This window comes from Eutrema salsugineum, unplaced genomic scaffold (assembly GCF_000478725.1).
Source record: "Eutrema salsugineum unplaced genomic scaffold, Eutsalg1_0 scaffold_19, whole genome shotgun sequence".
NCBI lineage: Eukaryota > Viridiplantae > Streptophyta > Magnoliopsida > Brassicales > Brassicaceae > Eutrema > Eutrema salsugineum.
In genome coordinates, this window is record NW_006256838.1 from 1,828,601 (window position 1) to 1,848,882 (window position 20,282).

The window sequence follows — 20,282 nt, forward strand, 5'->3', positions numbered from 1 at the left end:
GTTTTTGTTTTGAAAATAAGTTCTGTAAAAAAATATTTTGGCCTAACAATAGTTGTTTTGCTTAAATTAATTGTTTGTTTGGTTGTTGGGATTGTTTTTTTTCTTTCAGTTTTTAGTTTTGTCTATTCATGTATAGTTTACGTAAAATGCAATCCTAGAATTAACTAATTGATAGCAAACATAATGAATAAAGATGTGATTACATTTTATAAGAGATCGATAGTATCTATGTCTAATTCTATCTAGCTAAACGCTAACCCCCCCCCCCCCCCCCACCACTGGTTATATATGAAACTACCCTACTTTTAGTAAGTACTAGCTAGTAACTACTAAGCTAGGAGGGAGTAGGTAGTAGCTAATATCTAGATGTGGATTTAGGTAACTAGTAAGATAGTAGGTCGTAGCTAATATCTAGATATGGATTTAGGGTTCATCCATAATTCCATATAATCATTTATTAAACCCGGACATAATAACATATTTTGCTATGAAAAAAAGTAGTATATGAGCATACAACCCACTTAGAAACTAGTTTGATGTGAATCTAAAGCACAACTCGAATTGGTTATTTCGCCTCAGCTTTTTTTGTATCAACTAGTTCAAATTATATTTTCGCAGTGTTTTATCGGTAGTAAATACGTAAAAAAAAATCGAAAGAAATATTCATCCAATACACGCATACACAATATTGTCATCATTAATCACGGAAAACCGAACATAATCGAGTTAAAAACATATATAGACCATATCTTTATATGGTCAAGCCACCTAACATGAACTTATCCATTACCGACTAGCATTATGTAAGAGAACACATGGTCTCACATAGGCCCGAATTTTTTGGGGAAAGGTAACCTGTCCCATGTCTTATACCCATCCCAAAATTCTTGAATAGGTAAGAGAAAGGATAGAAACGAGAATAGGATTACCCAAGTTTCCCGTTGGGTAATTATATAAAGTAAAATTTTAGAGATTTTGGTTAATTGAAATTTTTTTATAATAAATAATGATTTTTTCTAATTTATTAACAAATAATTATTTTTTTTAAAAAGATTGATTTTAATCTAATTATCCGAAATTATCCGAAATTTTCCCGTCCTTTTCCCATTCTATTCCCGTTCATTTCCCGATTATATTTTATTTTGAGATTGTATCGATGGTATATTTTGATTCCCGAATTTCCCGTTCCCGTCCCATACTCGTAAATTCTTTTCTCATTATTTTGTGGGAATATTTTGGGTAATATATTCAGATTCCCGAAATTCTCATTCCCATCTCTTACCCGTAAATTCCCGTCCCGATTCCTGTAAAATTCAGGCCTCTCACTGAGTAATCCATACGTCAAATAGTTCAGCCTACACGATAGCGTAGAAAAACATGAAAGCCCATTAAAGCTGCCACCATATACTCTCTGCAATTAGAATTATCTTTTCGAGGCCCAGAAACATGAGGAGGTTATTTTGATTTTTGAGAGTAAACTTCTCTCGTATACGTCGGACTGTAGGGAGTATACAAAATCTGATCTTTTAATTCGATCTTAGAATTTATTAAAAAGGTTTATTTCATAGTTTTAAAGAAATATGTTTTATTTCTATAATGGTAATAAAAGCTGGAAAAAAAAATTGTTCTACGGCAATGTCACTGATACTCTAAATTACAAGTGTCAATGTCACCGATGGCACGAGAGTGCTGAGAGATCTGAAGATGTGAGTACTCCCACCATTAAGCTGTTTAGCTCATTTGGAGTTGTCGCACGTGTGGGCTTTTTCATGGTCAAAGTCAAACGCTTTCCTGCTTAAGAAACTAAAGACTCTTTTTCTCCTTTTGTTTCGTATTTCTTTTTCCTTTTTCAAGATTGGCTTAACATTAGCTATGAGTTTAATAAATTAATAAGTACTTAATAACGATCGTAGGTTACCTCGAGATTACAAAGAAAAGTAAGTAGCCACATTAGCAGCGCTTGAGGTCATATTTTTGGTCAAAACAAAATATTTTTTCCGTTTCACAAAGAATGTCGTTCTGACACTTTTTTTATTTTAAAAAGAATGTTGTTTTAAAATTTTAATATAATTTTTAACATAAAATACTATTTTTAACCTCAATAAATTTAGAAAATTAATTATAAATATAATTCCAAGAGTCATTTTCTGTAAATTAATAAATGTATAAAAGACTTTTTATCTTATTTTTTAATTTGTGTGAAGAATGTCAGAATAACACTTTTTGTAAAACGGAATGAGTATAGTATTTTCTAGCTAGGTGTAACGCTTTGTGGTGTAGCCGTGTAGGTGTGTGATCAACTAGAGAAGCTTCTTGGTGAGAACTTCCAAATTGGATTAGATGAAACTACTAATCAGAGTTAGCAAAAGCAAAACCAATGAATGGTTTAAAGATAACTTAAAGCAATCGGAAGTGACAAAGAACAAATCAACAAATTAAGTGGTTGAGTTGCATCCTATTTAGGGAACATTTTGTCTAAAAATCTCAACACCATTCTAATGAATATATTAAGACACTTCTTAATTTAAAGTTAGAAGAGCTTGTCTAACCTTTTATAATTTAAAACTAACGTGTGCTCCGATTATGATTATATTTAGACATGAATAAAAAATGAGTTTTCGATGATGATTTTGCTTATCACTTCTTCGAAAACCAGTTTTTTAACATTCACCCCTCGTATGTTGTTTGAATAATTCTTTAACAATTTTTTTCTTTTAAAATACATAACTTCGTTCTTTTTTAATATATATGTAATATTCAATAACATTATATGAAAATTTTGTGCCAATTGTGTTGTATCATTTATTGTTCAATCCAGTTTAAATTGGATTGAATTCCAATTGATTAGTTCAGTCTATTTAACTGGAATTTTTCAGATAGCTAAAATCCAAATCTTTAAAGACCAAAATCTAAAAAAACAAAAACAAAAATTGTTTGCAAATAGTTCAACTATAGGCCGTATAAATCTAAACTATTTTTACTATCCAAAAAAAAAATATCTAAACTATTGGAGAATGAAGTTGCGATGTAAAAATCATTTCATTTATTTCTCAGATTCTCTTACACTAATAAGTCAATTAACAATAGTTTTATTGATGTACAGTAGACTTGTAATCATTTACAATGAAACATTTTTTTTTATTAATACATATGTTTCACTAGATTTAATGTTACCTTTTTTTATTTGGAAGAAGCATTTCTTCGATAAATACTAATAGTAGGCAACGATTGTGATATTTTTTTCTTGAAAAAAACTGTCATCAGTGGAAAGAAATAATAAGAAGAAATTCAAGCACATGACATATATATAATTTTCACTGTCTTATGAATTGCTACATCAGTAGTTTGGATAACAGTCCTGGAGAAACCCAAACCGGCCAATTTGAATTTTTGGCACGTTGGTCGTGACTTCACTACTAGTGTTGCTGTGTTCCAATGATTCAATAGAGCTCTGTGGTGGTAAAACCGGTTTATTAGAGTGATCGTAACTGTAGTAGGGCTTGTACGTTGTCGTGTGCCCATTTGTCTGTTGCCAAGTCATCTCCGATCTGTTTCTCAGATCTCCGACGACTGTGGTGATGGTTTGGTGGGCGAGGTTTGCCTTGAGTTGCATCAGTTGTGCTTGCAAAAACGCCACCTATATACATATATGCGCATATCGATTTTTATATTAAAACAATTTTCACAGTATTTATCAGAAATATATATTTTTTAAATACTGTAGTTTGATAAAACACCTTTGTTTAAGTAAATAAAATAAATATATGGATTAAAATCAAAACAATTGATATTTTTTTTAAACCAAAAATACTAAATATTATAATTCCAACGATATAGGATTAAAGAGAAAGCGATACAACTAAATAACTTCAAATATACGTTGCTGTTTTTTTTTTATATGATGAGTATTCAATGTTGTTATGCATAAAAAAGACAAGGATATTTATCGATTTCACCTGTTGTTGAAGTGCGAAAACATGAGAGACACAACCATAGACAGGGTCATGGAGACGAGACTCAGCTTCGTAGGCCATGGTGAAGACGACCTCGTACCGTTGTTGGACGGGAACGTGGAGTAAGATCTTGGAAACGTTACTTGCTCCGAACACCTTGTGTATGGCGGCGAATCTCACCGGACTTTCATCCGTGGAGAAGTACGGTGCGAATACGCAATCCAACACGCATTTTCTCCTTAGAAACTTGCATGCGCCGCAAGGAGAACCCGTTCTGGTGCTCGAAGATGCCATAAGAACAAAAGTTTTTCTTTGTAGCTAGTTACAACCAAAATATCCTTTTTGTAAAAAAGCAAAGAAATTGTCTTCGTTTTGTTCTCTACATGACCGTATGTATGCAGTTATTGTATATTTAGGAATAATCTCGAAAAAGGTCGTCGAAAATGTGCACGAGCAAACTAGGACTAGGAGATGGTGCAAGTTGAAAAGATAGAGAAGTAGAACATATTAACAAAAACAAGATCCGATGGTGGAGAAGTGTTGCTGTCTTTGCTTCGGTTATAAAAAGGGCTTATGGTATGACGAGTTGTGTTGGTATTTTTTTGTTTATTTATTTTAGATAGGTAGCATTGCGATACATTGTATGATAACAATTAGTTTTCTTTCGTCTTTAATTCTACCACTAGCGTCACCTTTTTCCCATTACATTGTTATTTCTTATGAGTATCATCACTAGAACTTGGATTCCTATTATGTCCTTTAGTCCATCTATAGTAGATGCATGATGAAACAATTGTAATCCAAATAAGATATTACAGTTTTTTATGACGTAAATCGAATTTATAATTACTCTGATTCTCGTGTTCATTGAACAAAATCTTCGTATTCATAAAACAAATTTAAGTCCGCCCAGTTAGGCTATTGGTAGCCCACGAAATCAACGATTGTTTAGTGTTTTTATTGATGTTATGTTGTACTACTGCTAATTATAAACAAATACAATGTTGTTCAATGATCAACACAAATTCATTAAGAGAATAATCGTTAGAAATGTTTTCTATATTCAGTTTGAATCCTTGTTTTTACTATAACTGTCAAATGTGTGTTCGATTATTACTAAAAAAGATTGGTTTCAACTTTTCAGTAGTAACTAATAAGTTGCCCAAGAGAGATTTGATTTCTTTTGACTTGACGAAAAATGTGCAGTTAACGTTAAACTTCAACCCTTGTTTCAAACAGAACAGAAAATGTCAAAAACTTTTGAGTGAACCAAATTAAAGGGTGTGAATGGTTGACAATGCAAGGTCATCGTGCAGGTTCTACGGAGACAAATAGTAATGGGCAATCCGGCAATACAACATAATTACACTATATTACTTTTTTTCAATTAAGTCTAATTATATTTCTTATGGTCTTATGGATGAATTCAAAATTTTTTCTTCTGATAACTTTTTACTATAAAAAAGAAAAAATAGTCTAGGCTTTGGCCAATAGTGAGCCGGTCTCTGGTCTTTTGTCAGTTAGTTCCAAGGCTCAGTCACTATATCGATTAATTGGCAGTCCAGCAAAACTATTCTGATTATGCTTAATTTTGTTTTTTGTTAATTGTTTGAATGATTAGTTGACTACTTGACTTAATGCTATTCAGTTAACTGTCAGACAATTAATTAATAAGTTAGACGGCCGATTAGTAAGCTAGATGTTTAATTTTATAACAACTTATTGGTTTATATGTCTATATTTCCCTTTTATGCTTATATTGTTTAATAGTTTTTCCTTACAAAACAGATTTTAGTGTTATTATCTTGACTTCTACCGCCGAACGCCGGACATTGGAAAATGTTGCCGTTTGTCATGTCTTGGGACCAGGTTAACCGGAAAGTGCCGGTTAAAGGTGTTAAGGAAGCCAGGTACGTAATATTTAATCAAGTTGCGTAACTATAAGCTAATTAAAGTTTTCCCTCGACAAAAACACTAAACTGAAATAAACTAATGGTCGTTAAGTGGTTTATTAAGTTAATGATCGCTCGTACTTTGACCAATGTTGCTAAAAGCGCTTTGATTAACCCAATTTTTTTTGTCACATTGGATTCATAATTTTACCTCCCAAACCTATAGATATTTCAAACTTTAATCAATGTTGCAAAACAAAACTTTACTTGGATTTGGTTTACTGTTTACAATCAATATGCCCAGATTAACACTGGAAAGCTTCTATACCCATCAAGACAAGTTATCTTAACCTTAAACTCAATGAAGAGAATCATAATAATCGTCCATAATGAGGTGTTTTTAATATAGCAGTTTCTGCTCTGTGCAGAAAATGTTTGCTTTCTGCTTAAGTTTGGGTCTCTTTTTTGGTAAATGGTCGAAGAAGAATGGTAAGATCCTTAAGCATTCTTAGTGAACAAGCGGGTCTTGCGTGAAAAAGAACTGCAAACAGGTTTTGATACGGGTCATTACAGTTTCACCAGATGCATTCAATAGGGTAAGAGTTTGAGATCAAAGTATTTACCTCGAACGATTTGCCGGAATTTTCAAATTCCAACATGCTCAATGCAACTTCACAGCTTTGTGAAACAATAGGCTCAGGGTCCCTTGAGAATTCCTGTAGCAATGCAACGCTCTGCTCATCTGAAAATAGCCGAGCAATGCAAACAGAGCAAGTAAAGTCAGCCGAATTGTGAAAGTTCCAGCGATGCATTGCATTCAAGGGGAGGTACCTGCTATAGAACCAAGCGCTTCTGCAGCCTCGTGTCTAACCATTGGGTGTTCATTCACATCTCTCAGTATTTTGCTTAGAGTAGCTAAAGCAGCTTTGTTTTGTAATTGCCCCAAGACATAAGCCACCTAAACGAGATTTGCATCAGTTACAAGGCAGCACTTCAGGTTGGAGACAGTAAAGCAAAAACTCAATATACAAGACCTTAACAAAACAGACTCATACAAGTTCATTAACATCTTTGAAGAGTAAATTCTCACTAGAAAACAATGATCAAACAGAAGGTCATCAAATGAAGAAAACTTGACAAACCTCGTGACGTAGAAGGGCACTATTAGCTCTCAATGAATCAACTATGGCAGAAACAGCTTCGTCTCCACCATGATTCCTTAGAGCGAAAAGTGCAGCATATCTCTCATACATGCCTTTTGTTTCATCCAGAAGAATTTGCCTGAAGTTATTCAATAACCTGTTACAAACTGGTAAACCATCTAGATCTTCTGAGTTGGTTAAGTTTAGAAGAACCTCAATTGGTGGACAGAAGAGAAAGCAGCAGCTGGAGCAGCTGGGTCAACAGACATGAAAGGTGATTTCTCTGTCGTGGATGACTGGTTCTCAGCATCAACATTGCTCAACTCTTCAATCCTTTTGAGAGCTAACTCACATGTTTCCCTAACCTCCTGAGCTGGATCCAAGGCCAAGCTTCTCTTCAAGATGTCAACATTTCCCGCTAAACCAATGGCTCCAAGAGCTTCCGCGGCCTGTTATATCAACAGCGCATCAGCGATTTGCAATAATCAGAAAGTGTATACTGAGACAGGGGAAATAAGGATAATGAGAATTATCTGAGATTAAATCTAACACAAGGATCGACTGTACTCAACTCATGGCGTACTATTGGATGCAAAGACATATCATTCAGAACCGACTCTAGAGCAGGAATTGCTTCAGCATCTTGCATCTGACCCAATGCAAATGCAGCTTCATGTGCTAACAAATTAGAGGAGTCTCTCGATGCTACAGGAGGAGGAAAAAACAGATACATGCCAAGTTAATGCCAACGTCTCATACTTAAAACTAGGAAACAACCCGCAATGACATAAGTAGCACAAAAATCAAAACATATCAACCACATCTTGATGAACCAAACCTTGACTAATCAAAAGAAAAACACAAGCAGTATCAGCACACGAAGCCTGGGGAAGTTTTGTCCAATCATTGACTAGAAGGGAATGCGGAAACTTGTAGTTTTAGATACATTAATCAAGTAGCCTTTATACAGAAGCTTAATGAAAACAAAAATCAAAGTTTCCACATTTAGGATATTCATCAAGTGCCAGGATTTTCCTACCAGTTGTTTGCAAATTCGATTCAAGCTAGTGCAAATGAAATTCAAACAAACAAAGAAGATAGAGAACAGCAGAGATTAAAGTGACCAAACCGAGGATTAGAGCGTTGCGAGGTCCCGGGCCTTTCAGGTTGCGAAGAGAGAATAGAGCTCTAAATCGCTCCGAGATCGGCTGCGACTGGTCCACCAATCGCTCGCACAGAAACTTCTCCAAGTTACTTACGCCGCCGTTTTCCGTCGCTGAAACTGATCCTTTAGAGTCCATTAGAAACCTCTCTCGTCGGCGTTTGAAAAATTTGGTCTCCGACACGAGGACGACGGAGTAACAGAGCCGACGACTAGGGTTTTTTTATTCCAGAGGAGAGAGAATCCGATTCGTGAAGGGAAGGAAAAACGCGGGACCTATTCCGCTAATAACCGAAATTTATTGTTTGTCCCTATAATAATCTTATAATTTTAATTTGACCCCATAGTTTCATTATCCCCCAGCGTGTACACGTGGGTGAAAACATTTTGTTCGGTCGGTCTGTTGAGTGTTGATTCGCTTAAGGGATAATCAGAGCTTTTCTTTCGACATTTCAACCGTTTTCTTCCTCAATTTGCGTTCGAAAACCATAGATCCAAAGTGATATCTGGAAACATCTGAGGAACCTCGAAGCGAAATCGAGAACGAAATCGATTGATCGATGAATCCTAGAAGGTTAGATCCATTAACTCTAATCGTCACTTATGTTCCAACAAATCTCTATCGATTCTGAAAGTAATGATCTCGCGAGTCTGATGATTATATATGTTGTCATGAGCTCTGTAATTTGTAGATTAGGGTTCATCGGGCGGATCTGAAGAAGCAGTGAATATAGATATCGATAGAGTTAGGACTGTTCCTCTGTATTCTGGTAGATGTAGATCAGTCCCAGTTCATCTAATTTAGAATTTTCTTTCAGTATTCAAAATCTGGATCTGAAATTAGCTGAATCGATGTCCTGTGCGATTGTTTCATGATAACGGATAAAAGAGATAAGAATACACATAGCATCTAAGCTTGCAAGTGAGTCATGTTGTTCACATAAGCAATTCGCTCAAGAGAGTAGTTCCTTTGAGTTCTGTATCTGTCGATCTCTTGGAATCATAATCCGATTGGAAGATGGTACTGTGTCCTTGCTGAGGTCTATTTTTTTTTTTTTCTAATCAGGGAGCCTCGTGGTGGAAGAAGTGCACTCTTTGATGGCATTGAAGAGGGAGGAATCAGAGCTGCTTCTTCTTACTCTCATGAAATCAATGAACATGAAAACGAGCGTGCCTTGGAAGGATTGCAAGACAGAGTCATTCTCTTGAAACGAGTAAGATTGCTTCTTCTGGTTCTTCTGTCATGTTCAAACTTGTGTTCCCAGTTTATGAATGGCGAGCATAACATCACAACAACCATGAAACATGGAAATGATCAAATTTTTGTAGATGGAAAAGCCATAAACGTAGTGGTAACATACTTTGCAATACATTTGAGACCAAGGCCCATAGTTGTAGAATAGAAACCGTGACATAGTTATGTCTCAACGATTGTTACATGAAGTTGGACTCTATGGTTTGAAACAGATACTGATTTGTCTCTTTTTCATGAACAGCTATCTGGCGATATAAACGAAGAGGTCGATACTCATAACCGCATGCTTGACAGAATGGTATTTCCCAACTTTTTCTGGTACTTTTTTTTTTCTTCTTATTCTCAGAGATTCCATTGTTACTGAACATTTTGCAAGGTTTCTATGTAGGGCAACGATATGGATTCGTCGAGGGGAATTCTCTCAGGAACGATGGACCGGTTTAAAACGGTAAATCTCCCTTACCCCAGCTTCACTAAGTGTTGCAAAAGGTCTCTGATCTGTTGAACTGAATCCTTGCAGGTGTTTGAGACAAAATCAAGCCGACGAATGCTGACACTCGTGGCATCATTCGTGGGTTTATTTCTAGTTATTTACTATCTTACTCGTTAAAATTGGCAAGCCGGAGTATTCTGAACAATCTATCCATGATCTTATGATATTTTCATTCCTACAATCTTATTATCACTGTCAGTGTAATGAATGATATGACTCTAGTGTTATAGTGTGATCCAGTGCTTAAGATAAAAGACAAAAATTCAAAATATTCATGTGATGGATTTTATAGATCGTTGTAACTGCCGCATCGAGCTTATGAAAACCTATAATAATGTGAATTGTCCGTAGACTGCAATGAAATTCAATGGCTAAATAAATAAAAAAATATTTATGCACCAGCCGGGAATCGAACCCGGGTCTGTACCGTGGCAGGGTACTATTCTACCACTAGACCACTGGTGCTTGTTGTGGACATGCTTCTATAGTTTTAAATATTGACAGATAGTCTTCTCCGCGAGGTAGTTCCATTTACTTCAATACTCTCGTGGATATCTAGCATAACACAAAATTATTTCTTTTATGGATCTAAGACAGGGATCTCAAACTCATAAATTGCACTGATGAGAACCAAAAAAAAGCAAATTGATAATTCTGGATTTCAGTAGCAATTGTATTAGTTGAAGAAACAAACATGGCTTTTGTATGCATTATACATATAGAACCTACACGGCTTATTGCAGCATCTAATCATATGAGAAAATTACAATTGGAGTCTGAACTAAGTGTAATAAAACACTAACACAATTGCCCTGTGGCACAACAATGGAGTAAAGAGAAAATGAGATTATGTATCAGCACTCCAAATATCTGGTGAAGATATCAAATCTGCCCTTCATCATCAAAAGTAATCTTCAAAGCCCCCTTCCTTATCACTGTCATGGCCCTCTGTTCCTGCAATATTATTGTTCTACAAGATGAGAAGAAGGATGATTCCATTAAAAATGTATACTTTCTGCAAAATGTTTATTATATTAAGGCGGATCTAGAGGCTAGTGTATTTAAAAGAACGGGATCAAATCTATATTTTGAGGTAAAGAAACTAACCAAGACTTCTATAACTTGGAAAAACAATCCAATTTGTTGTATAATCTATACTACCTATTTATTTTCATAGAAAAACATGGGATTTTAGTGCTATTACCACTGACCTTTGGCTTCTGTGGTTGATAGATCTTGAACAATGACTTGCAGCTGATTCGGATTAAATGTCGAAAAGCTGTCTGAGGAAGGAGATGGAGCCGGAAATGTGAAATCAGAATCACTTGATGAAGCTTCAGAGTTCTCAGAGCTGTCAGCAAGATCATCTCGTACAACTGGTGCTGATGCCATCGTTGAAGACATAGATGGAGATCTCAAGATGGACTTCAGTTGCGAGAACTGGTCCGACATAGAATATAACAACCTGGAATACACTAAACAAGACTTAGCATCAGGAAATGTCCAAGATTTTAAAAAATTTAAAAACCACTGCAGTTTGGTTTCATTTACTGAAGCACCTAAGACATATATTAAGTTTTTCACTAGACAGTTAACATTATTTGAAGGAAGATGAATCTAAGATTATCTCTGGTTGTTAAATTACGAATCAATAATACCTGTTTAAAGAGTCTTGTAATTGGTAAACTCTTCTTTCTGTTTCTTCTAATCTCTTGCGTCTTCTCTCACCAAGTTCTCGGGCTTCAGCACATTTTCTTTCGGCAATGTCAGCTCTTTGTTTCTCAACTTGCAACAAGGCCTGAAGAGTACAATAAATTTTTCAGTTTATCCTCCAGATGCATTGATTATGATGATGGCCGCAAATACATTTTGTTCAGGATATAAGATTGCGTATCAGGTAATAAAAAATAAAGTAGAACAGGTTGAAAATCTGGAGAATCTGGAGATCACTGTCATGCCATGTCTAGAAGCTGTTCAAAACGTTGGAAATAGAAACATTACCTTCAGCATCTCGACTTCGGCAGTGAGGGACTCAATCTCTGTATCACGAATAGGATCCGGGACTTGGCTTACAACAGAAAAATTGTTGTAAGGCTTCTCTGAATCGTGAACAAATGACTTTTCAATGCCATCTTCTGCTTGGATGGAATGTTTTGTCTGTCTTTCATGTCCTATTTCTTCATCGTCACTTTGATCTGAATGCATTACAAAGGACTTATCAAGTCCATTGTCTGCTTGGATGGAAAGCTTTTGCTTTTGTTCATCTCCAGTCTCTTCATCATCACTTTGCTCTGAATGCATTACAAATGACTTATCAAGTCCAGTTTCTGCTTGGATGGAAAGCTTTGGCTTCTGTTCATCTCTAATCTCTTCATCATCACTTTGATCTGAATGCATTACAAAGGACTTATCAAGTCCAGTTTCTGCTTGGATGGAAAGATTTTGTTTATGTTCATCTCCAATCTCTTCATCGTCACTTTGCTCTGAATGCATGACAAAGGATTTATCAAGTTCATTGTCTGCTTGGATGGAAAGCTTTGGGTACTGTTCATCTCCAATCTCTTCATCATCACTTTTCTCTGAATGCAGTACAAAGGACTTATCAAGTTCATTTTCTGCTTGGATGGGAAGTTTTGGTTTCTGTTCATCTCCAATCTCTGCATCATCACTTCGCTCTGAATGCAATACAGAGCACATATCAACTGCCTCTTCCACTCGATTGGAAAGTTCCACCTCTCTTTCATGTTCTGTCTCTTTCCTTTTGTCAGCCTACACCCATGATTTTACATCAATTTAAGAAAAATACTTCTTCCTCTAATGAGGAGAGTCTTGTTCCACTTATTTCTACATACTGTATAGATACTCAAACAAGCTGCAGGGATTGGTCTGGATTACCTGATTTGACTGCGCCAACTGTTTTCTGGCAATTCTTCCTCTGAGTTTACTTTGATAAACAAGAGAAGCTCTTTTCAGTTTCTTGTAGTCAGATATAGCACTATAACCACGCCAGTACGCCTGCAAGTTTCTTAGAGTTATTAGTCATTTTCTATTTCTAGAGTTAGCAAGATTCCATGAGAATCTGTGAAGTACGAAAAAGAATAGTGAGAAAAAGACCTGAATCACAGTTGCTGCCCTAGACTTCAATTTATAATGGAATTCATGGCGTGCAACCATTGTCCGCACTCCACTTTGCAAGGTGACTGCAGAAGATTTGGTCGTTACATAATCTTTCTTTGCAATCTGTCTACGTAAGTTTTTCTGAATTTTGATGGCAGCTTCCTCTCTTCTCATTTCCTTGGATATCTTTCGTGCAAGATTTCCTAAATTATGAAAGAGAGACATTATCAGCATTACTAATTTCCTGGGGATATTAAAAAAGAAAAAACCTAAGGCATTCACCTCTCCAGCTAGCCTGTATCTGAACTGAAGCCCTTCGCATGAGAACATATCGTTCTCTTGTCAGGCGAGTTCTAACTTGCCCTTGAATCATCCTCGCTGCTTCGCCAAGAACTCTTGTTCTGTGTGCATCTAGCTCAGCCATTTGACCAGCTCTCAGGAAAACTTTGTTTTTTCCAATCTGCAAATTAGATATTATACCATTACGCACCAAGGAAAATTATGCTACCTGAGAAACTCAAATTTCATAGAATACAGAAAATTCTACTTGCATTCAGTTCATGTAATACATTTAGTGAAGTTTATAGGAACCTTACCTGATAACCTGTAAGCCCTTTTTTCTCCAAAATCCACTTGCATGCAACATCTGCTTCGTACCTGCTTACAGTGTAAGGTAGGGAAACTGAGATAACAAACTCCAGGACCAATAAGGTAGAAAAGAGCAGAAGAAAGTTCAAGCTTAGTGGATAGAACTGATACATACTCTCCTTTCAGAATTTCTGGTGCAAGAATGACAAATCGATTTAAGAATTCAATGAAAGTCCTATTTGTTGGATATCCAGCGCATTTCACTCTGATGGCCTCAAGAACACCCTGCATAAGACAAGATTAGATAACACCTCAAAACATGTTAATATGAACAATTCAAAGGAAATACTGACCCCGGAACGTAATTGATGCAAGACATTGGCATTGTCAAACACTGTTGGTTGCAACAAATTGTTTGGCTTAACACATCTGATGTAGTGCGGTTCCGTAGAATTCAGTGTCTCCATCAGCTGTTGCAATTGTAGCTGCACCAATTGTTTGAACATGTCAACCCATTAAGATGATGGTTGTGGCTTCATATTAGTTCAAAAGTCTTAAAGGATTTGCAGGCAAGTCACCTTGAAACGAGCACCAATTGAGGAAAACTTAGATTTGCTACTCTCTTTAGAAAGAGGAGGAAAGAGGCCCGACACAAAAGAACATTTGGAAGCATTTAACAAATCCTGATGCTCGGCAACAACATAATCTTTGTTTTTGTCTAAAAATTGATCGGACTGGTATTGCACCTGAAAAAAAAAATAACATGGGAAAGACGACTTCAAAATCGTAATCATATATATACTTTTATTTCTAGAAGCAACAGAGTGTGAAATGCAACTCACATCCCCTGCATAATGAACTAATGTAAAATCTGATCGAGTCAGTTTTGGTTTTATGAAGCGCTTATGATCCTTGAATGTTTGATACAGCTTCTCAGAAAATGTTTCAGGAGTTGATTTTGGTAGCATGCTGCAGAGAGAATATACGTTTGATTTATAATACATAACTATGGTGCTTCGAAAATATGGTTATTATGTAAGAAAAACACTATAGTACAGCTTCAGGTTGAGAAAACTTCATTATACCATGCTTCATCTAGAAGAGCAATAATACCACCCGGCTTCTGCAAAAGATTGAAATCAGAGACTCAGAAAAGAAACGAAAGAAACGCAGCACAAAGTAATGGAAAAAAGACCCGCTTGTCCATGTGTGTTCAAGTCAGAATGATGCATAGTCAGGACACTTGAGCATTAGTGAAAACACATAGAGCTTGAGCATGCTTTCATGAATCTTTCAGGGTGTTCTTCTTATGATTTATCTAGGCAAGATATCCAACATGGATTCTAAGCTACAAGTGAAAGCATTCTCTGTAATCACATAGGTGAGCTGTAGGATAATATACTACTCTAGATGATGCCAGAATGCTATCTAAAGGGGATTCCTACTGTCCAGTATTTGAAATTGTCCAAATTGTTGCAAACATCAAGCCATGAATCTGTCTTTATAAGGGAAAAGAAACAGATAAGTAGAGAAAACAAACCTTTTCAATCAGATCCACAACATCTTGATTATCTACAAACTCCACGTAGCTCCAATCTATTTCTTCTTTCTGATATTCACCTTGTTCCATTTTAAATACATGCTGTACAATATCAATGAGTTCAGATTAATCGACAGAATCTTGAGCCAAATTAGAAGCCATAACCTATGACTGACCTCATACCTGGTTGAAATGCTGTTGTAGCTTTTCATTCGTGTAATTAATACAGAACTGCTCAAAACTGCACAGAAAGTATAAACAAGTCAGTGAACAACTGAAGTAGAAGTTAGATTAGGTGATGCAACAGATATCTCTTGAGTCCTGGGAATTTATACAAAGACATCCATTTACTAAGATCAAATGTTTAGAGGATTGTCAAGGCTAAATAATATGTTTTATAATATCTCAGCTGAGAGTAAATTTATCTATTAAATGCTAGGACACTCGGTGTATTTTGACAATAAAGATGATCACCCCAAGCACATATGCATGTACAGTGAGCCATGCATGCTCTCGGCCATCACCTGTTAGTTTTAAAGCTCTCAAAGCCATAAATATCAAGGACTCCAATCAAGCGCCTAGAGTGAGAATCTTGCCCGATAGAGATATTTATTTTGTTTACCAACCTGGAAATGATAACAAGTACTTAGTAGATGTCCCCTTCAGTGGCAAGTGAAAAAAGTAGATATTTGAGCACTTTAAAATTTACCAATCAAAGAGTCTAGAGTATATTGTCTTTGCTAAACCATCCCTGCTAACAGCAGCGCCAAGAGGATCAAGACTTCTCTTGATAACTTCTTCTGGGGTGACCATCATGCGCTTACACAAAGCATCTTCCAAGGAATTGGGATCACACCTATAAAACAACAAGTTGCAATCACATGCAGTACAAGAATCAGAATTTAGTTGGAAAAGTAGTAGACATATAATACATGAGCAGTTCTGATGTCATTTGGAGATGAAACATTGACTGTTCATCTTTTAGAGATGATGAATCAGCATCTTCTCCCTTGCAAAATTCAATATTTCCGAGATGGAGAATGGCAGCCACAACTCTGAAAATTGCATCCTGAAGAGACAAAAGAAGATATGCCTAAACCCTGTATAGCAACCAACAGGTGATAGGAAAATTTGCAAAAAACAAATTGCAAACCTGTTCTTTTTCACTTATTCCAACTACATCCATAGCCCTTCTAGTAGCAAGATACTCCTCTGCATCATTTACACCATCAAGTTCGTAGCAGCTAGATTGGTTAAGATAGCGAAATGATTTAGGATCCCCCAATTTAAATCTCTCGACATCCTGCAACAATATAATATCATCTATCACTTCAAAGATTCATCCGATTATAGGTATATATGGACAACTTAGATAATCTACCTCTGGAGGAGCAGCACACAGTAGATAAAAGCAGTGATAGTTACGTTCAGGATCTGAAACTTGACAAACACGAGACCTCTCCAAAAGGTAGGTTCTGATGGCTGCCCCAGATATTCGACCCACGTCATCAAACTGAATCTCCACAAATTTCCCAAAACGACTGCAACAAGAAAAAGTATTAATATCCACTAACGGCAGATAAAAGAGCCAGGAGGACCAGCAAATTGAAAAAAAAAAGAAGAGAAAATGGAAGCAGTCGATGATAAAAGCTTTAAAGTTTACCTGGAATTGTTGTTCTTAACCGTCTTCGCATTTCCAAATGCCTCGAGAACTGGATTTGACTGCAACATAATCCAATTGGATAAAGAATTAAATCCAAAACCAAAAAAGAAGAGTCCCAAGTGGTATCACATAATGAGCAAGCTCCAATCTAAGGATTTCAAATGCAGGGATATCTCTCCAGACTTACTTCTAAGACTTGGTTTTCAACTGTCCTTCCTTCAGCTGCAGTATGGCCTCCAAAGTATGCAAGGTAACGCATGAGCATCTTAGTCGTTTCTGTCTTTCCAGACCCACTTTCACCACTGACAAGTATACATTTATTTCTGCCCTCATTAATCATTTCCCTGTTGCAAAATTTCTCAAACTAATTAATAAAACACTTCTGCCACTTTTATTAGAAAAAAAAAAGGATAGAAATGAACAAATAAAGAGCTCATAATTAATCACCTATATGCAATACCACCAATTGCAAAAACATGAGGACTCAACTCTTTGAACGAGGCTTCCTTGTACTTCTCCATAACCTCAGCATCATAAAGATGTGGGAGTCCTTGAAAGGGATTGACAGCAATAAGGATATTTCCTGTATAAGTCTGTCATGATGTCAAAATATTATAACAGACTCACCTATCACTGGAATGGTTTTTACCAAGGACCAGGGTGAAAAGATTTGGTTATTCAACCAGAAGTGAAATATTCTTACATAAATTTCATTCAGCTCATATCTGGTAGCCAAGTTGTCAAGAACAGCAGGCTCATGCAGATAAGATAATCTTGTCATGTCCTCTACTCCCTCTGAAGGAGCTTCAGCATCTTTTGGATAGAGTTTTGATAAGTTAGCAATAACCTGGACCAGTAAAAGGAAATGTGAATCAGAAGTAGAGGAAGCAAAACAACACCGGCAAAAGCCTGAATACAAAACCATTGAAGCAATATGAGCTACACAAGCATTAGATAACTGGAGAAAGAAAAAAATTGTCTTTTTACCTCTCTGCCATCATTGGTTTTAACCTCGGCTTCGTCTCCCTTTATGTTAAGTACAACCCCATCAACCCATGCCATTTCTGGGTCTTCCACCCAAACATGAGAATCCACCATTATATTTTCAGCCATTCCGTAAGAATCTTCCTAGCATTTAAGCAACCACCACAAACTTTCAGCGGATAGTAAGTACATATATACAGGTTCATTCTTGTGATTTCACATCTAGATGCACATAGCTACCATTCTATAAGATAACAAGACATAATCAAACTATAAAATCCAAGGCTAGAAAGGTCATAAAAATTGGCTCTTTCTCAAAATTTCTTTTACATAGCAGCGATGGACTCAACATTTCTTCTTCTGAAAAAAAAAAAGGAACACCTTCAATCGTTCGAAGGAATGCGTAAATTTTCACCAATTTCCGATCGGCGGAGCTATGAGACCTTTCGAGAAGAAGAATCTCAGAAGAAAATCGGATTCTTAGAAGAAAATCGGATCCGGTATTCGTATAACACCAAACGAACGAGGCTCGAATTTCATGGTCTTGATCGCTTGTTCTTCTGGATTCAAACGCAAATTTGAAAAATGAATATTCTTTCTCATGGCGTGTGATCGATTTCTGCAGAGAGTGACGCATCCCCTTCGATTTCGCCATTCCTGTGGATGCCATTGTCTTTGTCTCTCTCTCTCATTCCCTCCCATTTTTAGCGGGAGAGACTTTCACTTGCAAACACCAGTATCCCCGTTTACCTTAAAGACCCGACCCGCCAAGAAAAACCCGACCAATTGATTGATTCGAATCTAATTCTCGTAAATTACAGTACATCATAAAATTAAAAATTTCTTGCCGGACAAGTTCTGATTGGATCTTACATAAGAGGAAGCCTAAAAACCCACTTAAACCTGTAATTCTCTCATGAGCAAGCCGAAGACTCTGTTGCAGCAGAGCATGGTGTCTCCGCTTCTGAAGCTAGGAACCCTAGCTCTTCGAACTATCTGCAAACCCATCGCTAATCGCCTCAAAAAGGAAGCTGGAGTCAACCCTAGATTCCGTCAATTCATCATCAACATTGCACAGGTAAACCCTTTTCTCAACGCCCCAATTTCCCATCTTTGAGTTTGATTCTCCACCAAAATCGAGACTTGGGTTTATTATCATCGATCGGAACATGCATAGTCTTGATTTTAGGGAGAAGAATCTTCAAGGGTTTATGAAAAGCTTAAGAATTGATATGATCGAAATTGTGAAATGTGACAGGCGAATCACAGATTTACGACGAAGTTACAGAGACGCGCTTCTGGTCGTGTAACCGATGCAGTTATTCGCCCTTTAAACGAAGAGAGAGCTGTTCAAGCCGCTGCAGATCTTCTCGGGGAACTCTTCGCCTTCACGGTATCTTAAATTTCATGTCTTTTAAGAGATTTTGATCGCTCTTAAGAACTTATTAGGAGACATTTTTACAGCCGTAGTTCTTCGAATTCTATCTCAATGAAAGTTCTTTTGCGTCTGCAAGATCCCAAGAACATAGCATCAACTACTCAATACCCATTAGATCACCTGCTCCTCTTAATTAAACTTGTTTTTATGAATGGAATTGGTTATGAAATTTGACAAACATGTTCTTCTTCTTTTATAGGTTGCAGGTGCTGCTCTTGTCTATGAGGTGCAGAAAAATTCCAGAGGAGAAGCTAGAAAAGAAGAGAAGCGACAAGAAGAACTACGAGTGAGTTTGCATCTCCTCTGTTCATTAGTTTCTAAGAGTTTTCCAAAACTCTTCCCCACTGTTCTTTATTTCTTTCTTTCTTTCAAACACTTGAAAGTCTGATCTCTCTCTCTCTGTGCTCATATTTGATTACCAGGAAATCAGACGCAAACATGAGAAGATGGAGAATGAAATCGAAGAGCTGAAACGAAGATACCAAGAGATTTCGCTGAAGATTGCTGAAGAGCTAGAAGAGATGAAACAAAGACACCATGAGTGCTCTCTGACGACTGCTGAAGAGCTTTCTAAACCAAGAGGACTCGCTTGGCTCTTCAACTTCATGTATTATCCGAGTGCTCCTGAAAAAGTACAGCAGGAAGGCTAAAAATGAACAAAAGCCCCAAAGATGATCCGTTACTTTGCAAGCTGTAATAGCTTTTGCTTGTAAATAGTTTCAGATATAACCAGATAGGTTAACGTCTGCAGAAGAGAAGAGAAGAGATATGTGTTCCTTCAGAGTTCAGGCTTCGAACATCTGTCTCATAAACCAAAACTCCAAATTCTTATTACAGTGAAAGGAAAACTCTAGAGGTTGTTCTTGATTTTTGACTCTGTCAATAGCCTCATTTCAAGCTTTCTCATTTCAGCCTGTAAGAAGACTCAATACCAAGATTGGTGTGTAAGAATCAAAAAACAACAACAACAAAAAAAAATCAAACTATTTTCTCTGCGTATATGGTTTCTCTTCATTTGATCTTCACTATTTCTCCATTTTTCTTTTTCATTAAGA

General features: G+C 36.5%; 5 protein-coding genes and 1 non-coding gene across 6 annotated transcripts; 2 read left to right on the forward strand and 4 right to left on the reverse strand.

Annotated features, from left to right (window-relative positions):
* Positions 1-3,337: 3,337 nt before the first annotated feature.
* On the reverse strand, positions 3,338-4,247 carry LOC18019706 (LOB domain-containing protein 16). The gene is made up of 2 exons (XM_006402737.1): positions 3,957-4,247; positions 3,338-3,637 (listed from the first exon to the last, which is right to left on the reverse strand). The coding sequence occupies exons 1-2, from the start codon at positions 4,245-4,247 to the stop codon at positions 3,338-3,340; spliced, it is 591 nt and encodes a 196-aa protein (XP_006402800.1).
* Positions 4,248-6,098: 1,851 nt separating this feature from the next.
* Positions 6,099-8,422, reverse strand: LOC18019707 (deoxyhypusine hydroxylase). The gene is made up of 7 exons (XM_024157095.1): positions 8,117-8,422; positions 7,559-7,692; positions 7,201-7,436; positions 6,988-7,126; positions 6,677-6,803; positions 6,469-6,587; positions 6,099-6,386 (listed from the first exon to the last, which is right to left on the reverse strand). Exons 1-7 carry the CDS (start codon positions 8,286-8,288, stop codon positions 6,354-6,356), a joined length of 960 nt encoding a protein of 319 aa, XP_024012863.1. The 5' UTR covers positions 8,289-8,422; the 3' UTR covers positions 6,099-6,353.
* Positions 8,423-8,534: 112 nt separating this feature from the next.
* LOC18019708 (bet1-like SNARE 1-1) lies at positions 8,535-10,192 on the forward strand. Its single transcript, XM_006402739.2, has 5 exons — positions 8,535-8,723; positions 9,216-9,363; positions 9,646-9,702; positions 9,793-9,852; positions 9,925-10,192. Exons 1-5 carry the CDS (start codon positions 8,710-8,712, stop codon positions 10,012-10,014), a joined length of 369 nt encoding a protein of 122 aa, XP_006402802.1. The 5' UTR covers positions 8,535-8,709; the 3' UTR covers positions 10,015-10,192.
* A 99-nt stretch (positions 10,193-10,291) lies between these two features.
* TRNAG-GCC lies at positions 10,292-10,362 on the reverse strand. The gene has a single exon. It is a non-coding gene; the product is annotated as a tRNA-Gly (tRNA).
* Positions 10,363-10,798: 436 nt separating this feature from the next.
* LOC18019709 (myosin-16) lies at positions 10,799-17,918 on the reverse strand. Its single transcript, XM_024157041.1, has 26 exons — positions 17,793-17,918; positions 17,509-17,652; positions 17,253-17,398; positions 16,993-17,149; positions 16,806-16,864; positions 16,524-16,683; positions 16,296-16,445; positions 16,075-16,211; positions 15,852-15,998; positions 15,667-15,768; positions 15,326-15,383; positions 15,143-15,244; positions 14,688-14,725; positions 14,445-14,571; positions 14,181-14,348; positions 13,956-14,087; positions 13,778-13,887; positions 13,611-13,671; positions 13,297-13,474; positions 13,012-13,217; positions 12,793-12,912; positions 12,421-12,666; positions 11,899-12,303; positions 11,556-11,695; positions 11,109-11,362; positions 10,799-10,851 (listed from the first exon to the last, which is right to left on the reverse strand). The coding sequence occupies exons 1-26, from the start codon at positions 17,916-17,918 to the stop codon at positions 10,799-10,801; spliced, it is 3,726 nt and encodes a 1,241-aa protein (XP_024012809.1).
* A 633-nt stretch (positions 17,919-18,551) lies between these two features.
* On the forward strand, positions 18,552-20,191 carry LOC18019784 (optic atrophy 3 protein homolog). Its single transcript, XM_006402741.2, has 4 exons — positions 18,552-18,867; positions 19,048-19,182; positions 19,427-19,513; positions 19,650-20,191. Exons 1-4 carry the CDS (start codon positions 18,706-18,708, stop codon positions 19,875-19,877), a joined length of 612 nt encoding a protein of 203 aa, XP_006402804.1. The 5' UTR covers positions 18,552-18,705; the 3' UTR covers positions 19,878-20,191.
* Positions 20,192-20,282: the final 91 nt, after the last annotated feature.